The 9,299-nt window shown below is 38.8% G+C and overlaps 1 protein-coding gene across 1 annotated transcript; it reads right to left on the reverse strand.

Moving 5' to 3' along the window:
• Window positions 1-3,732: 3,732 nt before the first annotated feature.
• Window positions 3,733-4,555, reverse strand: LOC135362502 (cell division control protein 42 homolog). The gene has a single exon (XM_064577787.1). The coding sequence runs from the start codon at window positions 4,553-4,555 to the stop codon at window positions 3,980-3,982; it is 576 nt and encodes a 191-aa protein (XP_064433857.1). The 3' UTR covers window positions 3,733-3,979.
• Between the last annotated feature and the right edge of the window lie 4,744 nt (window positions 4,556-9,299).

Here is a 9,299-nt window from a genome sequence, read left to right on the forward strand (position 1 = left end):
GCCTTAAAATAAGTTAATACCAAGAAAGGCTCGAGAAAATAGACCTAAATCATTTTATGCCTCCAGAGATCAAGTCACTGTTTGAGCAAAAAGGGTTATTGTTGACAGACTATTCCAGGGTTAAAATCGTGTATGTACTTAAGGGACCTAGCATCTCACTAAAGTATTGGTGTTACTGAACGCTATTTACGTAATCTTAAGTGTGCTATTGAAAGCTCTTGTTGGTTTACAATCTTTAATTTAACCTTCATGTAAAGTTGATAGTGATCTTTGCTATGGAACAAAACCCCAGCCTCAAAGGAAAGAGGGTCGATTTGTCACAAGATGTGTATGTGCTGTGGGACGGAGTGAGCGGAATTCTTAAGATACTAGATTTCTTCTTTACTCCTTGCCTACATAAAATCCAACCATCAAATTTTGTGTTTGAATAGAAAATGTCCAGGAGCAGTACTAGAGTTGGGCATTTTCATAAAGACAAGTCAATTGTAGGGAGGCATTTATTAATTTTAAAAGTATAATCTTTTATTCTATGGTCTGTATCAGAAATAAGAATTTGCTAAGTTAATACTTCATCATGTTTAAAAACGGAGCTCTTCCACCTCTCATCAGCTGTTGGTTTATTGGTGTGGGTGTGTTCTATAGTGAGGGGAATGCAAAGGGGTGGGCAGAGGGAAAGAAATACATATTAAAGTTTAAACAAATAGAATTATGGAGTGAAAAAAAGAGTGGCAAATCTTATTCCTTATCCCAAGTCATTTTAAAAACAATTTCTTCCTGGCCAGAACCTTCAGGCAATAATATCAAGATGATTGCAAATAGTATTTTGAGATCTATTTTACTCCGAAAAATTCATTTTCTTTGAAACAGACCTCAAATTCCTTTTGACTTTAAAAATCCCTTTATCAACAGGCAGAGAAAAACAGGCTAGGGAATGTGTTTTCAGCAGGAATTGAGGTTTGGGCAAGAAGAAAAAATACAAGAGATCTAAAAATTTTCCATTGAACTGTCAAAGTAGTCCTGAATTAATAGCTGAATTTTATTGGCTTTGACCTGATTTTTTTTCCTGCTGGAGCTAATCAGTAGAAGGCTGGTAGCAGGAGTTCTGGAGGCTTAGTTTCTCTTAGCCACTTATTAGCTATGCATCTGCTTATTGTCATCTGGGATCCCCAAAGCCCACACACTTCACAACAGAGCTTGCTTTCACGGTTCTAGCAGCTTCAGAGCACCAGGCCCTAAAGATATGTAGATTGTTAAAATAAGATTGAAAAAAACAGAAGAGGTGCTGTTGCCAGAGGAGCTGCCTTAGACTTGGGTAAGAGAAATCCACCCCCCCCCTTTTTTTTTTTAAGAAGCCTATGCTTTTAGAAGGTCTTTGCTGGAGCCTTCCCCAGGCTGTGCCCCTCCCTATAGGAGGTGAGGCTATAGGCCAAAGGGATGTGTACACTGGGCCCCTCTTCTCCTAGACAGAAAGACAAAGCTTTTCTATCCACCTATGTGTAAGAACTACCACCCCTGCCTTTTTAAGAAATTTCCTATTGATGAATGACCAATATTTCTGTAAAACACAAAATCCTATACTTGGATGTTATAGCAGTGCCAGTTGTTGTGAAAGGCTCTAAATGCTTGCTTTCAGTATAGTGACTTGGTGCAGACTGTAATAGTTCAAGGACCAGCAGGGTTTCAAAGACTGGACTTTAAATAGTATGTTCTACACCATGCATGGGTCCCCAGAATCCTCTTCCCAAAGGGACCTGAGCTTGCTTCAGGATCTGTGTAGAACTTTTTCCTAAATCTAGACTCTGGAGGCAGACCACACCACTAAGTAGCCAAGGGACAGCTATTGGGGGGGTTGGGGAGGGTCGTTGTGAATAGTGTTTGAACATGTCAGGTAGGTGGCCACATATGTGAATGTCGGGCGCCTTGCAGTGTGGGGTAGAGCCAGGACTTGAAAGAGTATGTGGAGGGGGAGGTGAGAGGAGAGATAGGGTGCCACGTTATGAGCTGAGGTCTTCAAATTTGAACCTGGCCTTCCAGGCCTTCTAAAGTATGTTTATCAAGGCAGAAGTGTAGAGCATATTTAATAGCTTATTAGATTGACTTAATCCTTTTAATATTTACACATAAGGCATATGGACTTTGATTTGTGTTCTTGTCCAGGGCACTACCAGTGTGAAAGGAAAGGTCTGGGTATGGTCCAGGATCTTACCTGGCAGATAACAAAGTCCCCTTTAATAAAGTCAGATACTATTAATACATGTCTTTATTCAGAAGTCCTTGGGAGCTCAGTTTTTCTCTAGAGGTTCTACATTTTAGGGCTTTAGGAGGGACCGTGTAGATCAGGATCTGAGCTCCTCTTACGTTGCATATGTTATAACATGAAAAATTTATGCAAGTTACTTAATCTCCATGATTCTTATTCATCTGTAAAATGGGCATGATGACTTCCTATATATCCTAGGGTTGTGTTAAGATTAAATGCATAATGTTTTTAAAGTGCCTGGTACGTGGTAAATGGTAGCTGCCGTTTTTATGAAGAACTTTTCACTGTATTTTTTGGCTTGTGAAGGGTTTTTTGTTTAATACATCTGAAAAGAATGCATATACAAAGAATTGAGACATGAGAAAGCATTGGTTCAACACTAATGAATCTACAAGAATTAGGATTTGGGGAAGGTGGAGATTACCTAAACATTTTTAAAAATTGGAAACTGCAACCAAAATAAGTGGATAAAATCCCTATTAACACTTATGAAGAGTCTTCATAAGACTTCATGATTTTTTTTATTAAACTAGAGAGCCTTAACTAGCTACTCTAGGGTTCCTTATATGTAAAACAGAAATAAGGGGATTCCCCTGACTGGTCCCCATGTTGTTAAATGTTCTCCCCACCCCCAGCTTCTTCATGAAGCTGGTCTCCATCCTCCCAACTTGAAAGAGGATGTGCATCATTCCATAGACCTCTGTCTCCTAGCGCCACCCCTCACATTTCCTCGATTTACCAGGTCTTTAGCTGTGTTCTAGGAACACCGTATCATACACTGTTAAGCTGGACATCTATGCTAAGCATATAAGACAATGACTGACAGGGAAAAAAAATGTTTTTTAATTACGTACTCAATCCATTTGGTGTATTTCAAAAGGTGCAATCCTTTTATCAGTGAAAGAAGTTAGAAATTAACTTCAAAAAAAAAAAAATCAAATGGCAAACAAATTTCCTTGAAAGTCACAGTCACATATATAGTGCATCCTAGAAAAGAGGAGGGGCAAGACAGGTTCCACCCACTTTCATGAGTTTCATCAAATACTGGGCCTACTCAAGGGTGGAGAGAAAAGGCAACTTTCAAAAAGGAGTATGTTATTAAATGAGGTATTTACTATACTCCTTCCTAAGAGCACCAGGTGGGGAACAAGTTTTCTAAACTAGATCTAGGAAGTGGAATGTGGAATCAATCCGTCCTCCTCCCCTTAAGGGCTGTCCAATGGTTAATGAATTTAAAAAACGTGACTAAATAAAAACAAACCCCACACACACTCCCCGCACCCCACCTCCCTCCCCCGCAAAAAAAAAAAAAAGAAAAAAGAAAAAAGAAAAACAAAACCTAAATGTCCCAGATCATTCTCCAGAGTGGATGGAGCCCAGGAGCAGCTTCAACAACCCAAATTAGTCTGTTACAGAGTCATCACAAGCAGGCCTTGCTTTTAAACAAAAAAAAAAAACAAACAAAAAATTGAAACAACGAAACAAAAACTAGTACTAATCCCTTTTCTGACAATACACAATTACTCAAATTAACTAGTAATGAGAGGGGGAGGGGGACCATACCTACGGGCCTTGTCTCACACGAGTGCATGTGGGTAGGTGCAGGGCATTTGTCATTATTGCAAAAACGAATTTTAATCTTTAATCTTTAGTTTGATTTAACCTTGCTTTTAGTACGATGCTGACACCAGCTGTGCGGAAAGGGCTCTGGAGAGATGTTCATAGCAGGACACACCGGCAGCTCTTCTTCGGTTCGGGAGGCTCCAGGGCAGCCAGTATTGCTTCGTCAAATACATTCTTCAGGCCTTTCTGTGTGAGTGCAGAACACTCCACATACTTGACAGCCTTCAGGTCATGGGTCAGCTTTTCAGCAGTCTCTGGAGTGATAGGCTTCTGTTTGTTCTTGGCAAGTTTCTCAATCGTAGAGGGGTCATCTCGGAGATCAATTTGGGTCCCAACAAGCAAGAAAGGAGTCTTTGGACAATGGTGAGTTATTTCAGGCACCCACTTTTCCTTCACATTTTCAAATGAGGATGGAGAGACCACTGAAAAACAGACTAGAAATACAGCTGTTTGGGGATAACTCCGCGGTCGTAATCTGTCATAATCCTCTTGCCCTGCGGTATCAAAAAGTCCAAGAGTATATGGCTCTCCACCAATCATAACTGTGACTGCATAGTTGTCAAAAACAGTCGGTACATACTCAGATGGAAGTTTGTTTGTTGTGTAGGATATCAGAAGACCTGTTTTACCAACAGCACCATCGCCCACAACAACACACTTAACTGTCTGCATTGCAAGTGGATACAGTTTTGTATCCACTTTAAATATTTCAAATTCGATGATGACCTCAGCTTCTCTGCCGGGGCGTTCGAACTTTTCACTGTTGAAGTCATCTTGCAGCTCTGGTTATAATAGGTTTCCAGGTGTAATTTTAGAGTTAGGATAGGCTGGTGACCTATGTGCCAAAAAGTGGCACTTAGACCAATAAACCTTCTCACTAAGACTGAAAATCTACTCCTGTGTTGAAAATGGCAAAATCAAGCACAAGAGCTAAGTCTGTCAATGTAAGCATTTACCTATTTGGGAAACGGTAATCTTAATTTTGAGTTTGAGAGTTTTGTCTAATTTGAATAATATGCTGTTGATGAAAATCCTTTGCCTATTCTGGTCTTGGTCCCCTCTGCTTAGCTTTTAAGTTGGGATTAAATTTTAACAAACCCCCAATTGTGTGCTTATGTTATCCCAGAATGTTATATCAGGCATTATAAATAATTCATAGGCAATATTTAGAATGGCTGCAAGCCATTTTTTAGAATTGGATGAGAATTATTTTTTACAATACTCACACTTTGCCTGTTATATGTTCACTATGTGTTTTCCTTAAAATCCTCTAAAGCAGAGGGTACCACTGCTACCCAGGGGTTTATTCCTGTGTCAAATCAAGGATGGTGGTAAACCTCTTCTCCCCGCCACCCCCAACCCCCCAAAGCCTGAATGAACTTGCAGTTCCATGAACTCACCATTGTCTAGTTTGCGTCCAGGTATGGCTCACACCATTTATCTACAGCCCCTTGTCTCTTGTTCCCTTCTTGTCCACACTGCCCATTTCTTTGCTAATCCTTATCAATCCAGAGAGCTTTCGCTTTCCTTGAAGTTCAGTTTAGGGGCCGCCTCCTACAAGTGTCTATGCTTATCTCTGTTGTTGTTGTTGGTCTGTCTCTACCATTGCACTAAGAACTTATCAAAGACAGAAACACTTTTGTTAAGTGTTTCTGTATGCAGACCAAGTGATAGTAACTACTAACAAGACTGGCCGACTGATCAAATATGGCCCTAGGTGTCCCTTGCTGTGTCAGGGTGAAGGAGAAACTAAGACTTCTGAATGGACCAAAAGATTAGTAGGTGTCTTCAGTGAAACAGCATATGTTGTATAGAGCACATTCTTCGAGGCTAGCTGATTCTGTGGAGTTTGAATCTTTCATTACCTTTGAGTTGTCCTGCAACTCTAGAGAGGGACATTGCAGAAAACTTGTAGTAAAGCAAATATTGTAGACGTGCAAAATATACCGTCTGGATGCTCAATTGCCTTCTCTGCCTCCACTGGAGAAGCCAGTGTTGTACCTCTTAAGCGAATAAATTTTAACATAGCTCATGAGCTTATATGTGATCTTTGAATTCTCCTTTGAACTGGTTATAACACCTTTTCTGATTCCCTCATTTGTTAATTAAATATCTTTGACAAGTGTCTTATGTCTGTAGGAGTCCCTTTACCTTTTTTCTTTTAAAAATTATCCTTAAATAGTTGTGGAGATTTTCCAGTGGGATTATTTAAGGAAAAAACAACTAATGAAAAACAAAGCTTCCCCTCTCATGAAGGAACTAAGGTTCTTTCTAGTTGTGGTATCCTTATGTTTACTTTTAAATGCTTTATTGTTACTTTGATTAAATAGGAAACAAGTACTTTCAGGTGTCTGTATAAGGTCCTATATTAATCAGACATCCAAATTTCCTGACTATTTTTGCCTTAAGTCAAATTCTTAATATAGAAAAAAGACCTTTCAGGGTCTCTTTTATACCTGAAGCTATATTTGAGATTTCCCAGAAGATCTCTAGAAAATTGCAATGATTTATTTCTATAAAGTAATGCTAGAAATAATTAGGTTTGTATAATTTGCCAAATCAGAAGACATTCCAGATTTCCCTAGGTTACATTCGAATACATAACCTGTATTAACATAAATATTTCAGAAATTGTATGTTTTCATGGGAAATTCCTAGAGATTGTCCAGTGCCCTCATGGTCCATAATAGGTTCCTATTGATCAGAATTCTGGTGGTAGTTTGCCTGATAATATTAGGCAAAAACAGTGTTGCCAGTCAACTTCAGTTATTTAAATGCTTGCTTGGAATAAACTTGCTTCCCTCCCCACCCCAGGTTTATAGAGACCTAATTGACCTATACATTGTGAATTTAGGTATACAATGTGATGATTTGATATTTCTGTATTATACAGTGATTACCACAATGAAATTAACAAACCATCCCTCACATCACTTTTTTATAGTAAGAACATTTAAGATTTACAATCCTAGCAACTTTAAAGTATGTAATATAGTATTGACTATAGTCCTCCTGCTATACATTAGAGCCCTGGAACCTTATAACTGGAAGTTTGTGCCCTTTACCCATGCCTCCCTATTTTCCCTACCTCCTCATACCCTAGGCAACCACCATTCTATGCTGAGTTCAGGGGTTTTTAAGATCCCACATATAAATGGGATCATACATTATTTGTCTTTCTCTAGCTTATTCACTTAGTGTAATGCTCTCAGGGTCCTTCCGTGTAGTCACAGATTGAAGGATTTCCTTTTTTTATGGATGAACATTTGTGTGCATTCATCCATTGATGAACACATCTGTTGTTTCTATGCCTTGGCTGTTGTGAATAATACTGTAATGAACATAGGGGTGCAGATTTCTGAGATCATGATTTCATTTCCTTTGGATACATACCCAGAAGTGGAACTGCTGGGATTATATGGTCCTCCTAGTTTTAATTTTTTAAGGAACCTCCATATTTTCCATAGTGGTCACACCAATTGGCATTCCCACCAACCGTGCACAAGGGTTCCCTTATCTCCACTTCTCCAATGCTTCTTCTCTTTTGTCTTTTTGATAATCTGCTTTAGTTTGCACATCAGACTTACCCATAATTCTATAAAAACACAGATGTCTAAGCCCTACTCTAGAGTTACTGCATTTCTTTACTTGACATTCTTTATATAATCTCAGGATTACTGTACATTATAACAAGATTTCCTCTATAAAAATTCATGTATTTATAAATCAGGTGTAACATTTGAAAATAGACTCATTACCCTCAGACATTTTTCCTAAACATTGTTTGAAAGAGCTTTCTGTGGCACACAATCCCATTTCCTTGTCAGTAGCTTTATTCTGAGCTCTCCTCAGATCTGAAAATTAAGAAAACCTCACCTGTGTTACCTCTTCTACAGATTTTGGTTGACTGATTCTCACAAACAAAGCTGTCTTGGTGTTCCAGGTACTTCAAACTATTGAATCTTCTAAGAGTAGAGTCTTGTGTGCAGATGGTGTTGCTTGCCAGTGGGCTGAGTCAGGATTTTCAAGCTTTCTTTAGTCAAGAAGCAGACAGCTTCCTGAGTCTGCTAACTCAAGATTTAGCAGAACGTGACCTAATTACATAGAACTAAATGAACTGATGAGGGCATATTTATTATGAATATTTGTTTGGAAGATTGATGTTTTTTTAATGTTAGATATGTAAGCAAGTTTTTTTTTATTCTTAGGCTATCTGTAACCAATAAGTTAGCAGACCCTGCCATGGTGAACACATACAGCACTTTCAAATGATGTCTGATTCTCAGGAAAAGGAAGGAAAAGCCCTTCCTTTTCACCTCCACTGGAAATGAGAAACTCTTACTAAATTTCTTTACTGTTGGACAGTATAATTTAAATATATTCAATCAGAACATGTACTTAGTACTAGGAGATGATTGGAAAAATTGGTATAGAGCCAAAGTCTAGCCTGGAATGTCTTAATTGAGAATTGTTCTCATTTAATCAGGAATGATGTCACTTTTAAGGAATATAAAGTGGACTTATTTTATTTAGGGCTTTCTTATGAGTAGATGCCTATGAAAGCTCAAGGAAGATTGGCCTGGAAGCTAGCATAAGTGGGCCCAGTCTTTACAGGTGGTGAGGAAGACCAACCACCACCTGGGAAGCCAGGGGCCTTGAGATGAAGTTACCCACATAGGTACTGCAGGCTAAACTTGATGAGTTTTTTGGACTTGGATTCTAGCCTTGGCATAGTAAATCCTTGAAATGTTAAGTCCAACCTGACTTATGAAAATGAAAACTTCCCACCAAGGGCATGCCTGGGTGGTTCAGTTGGTTGAGCATTGTACTCTTGATTTTTTGGCTCAGGTCATGATCTTGGGGTCCTGGGATCAAGCCCTGCATTTTGCTCCCTGCTCAGCAGAGTCTGCTTGAGAATTCTCTCTCCCTCTGCCTCTCCCCCTACTCATGTTTGTGTAGACACTCTAAAACCTTAAAAACAAAACAACTTTCCACCAGCTTGTTTTCACTGTTGAATACTATAGAGCTCTAGATTTCCAAAGCAAACTTGAGAAAACCTCCTGCACATATGCGAATGAGGCCAAATGAAATGAGACCAGTCTTACAAGGATGCTTTTTTTCTTCAGGATTATTCTTGATCAAGGGAGGAAGACTGTACCAAAAAAATCATGAAAACTTAATTGGGCCTAGAAGATTACCAGGGATTTTCAGTGGAAAACTATGCATTATTTAGAATGTTCAAAATTATGATTCTGTGGGGTTTGTTCTTTTATTGGTTTTGAGTTATTTACTAAATATGGCAGTTACTTAATATAAAGTCCATAGAAGTTAACTTGTTCTAGTGCAAATAATTGTTGTCTATATACATGGAGGTAGTTTTGTATCTGGGAGATTCAGTTGATTCCCTCCATCACAG

This window comes from Mirounga angustirostris, unplaced genomic scaffold (genome assembly GCF_029215605.1).
Source record: "Mirounga angustirostris isolate CCGP_5_RB_7025 unplaced genomic scaffold, mMirAng1.0.hap1 SCAF_14, whole genome shotgun sequence".
Taxonomy (NCBI): domain Eukaryota; kingdom Metazoa; phylum Chordata; class Mammalia; order Carnivora; family Phocidae; genus Mirounga; species Mirounga angustirostris.

Coding starts and splice junctions, on each gene's coding strand:
- LOC135362502 (XM_064577787.1), bottom strand. CDS start 4,555: ATGCAGACAGTTAAGTGTGTTGTTGTGGGCGATGGTGCTGTTGGTAAA.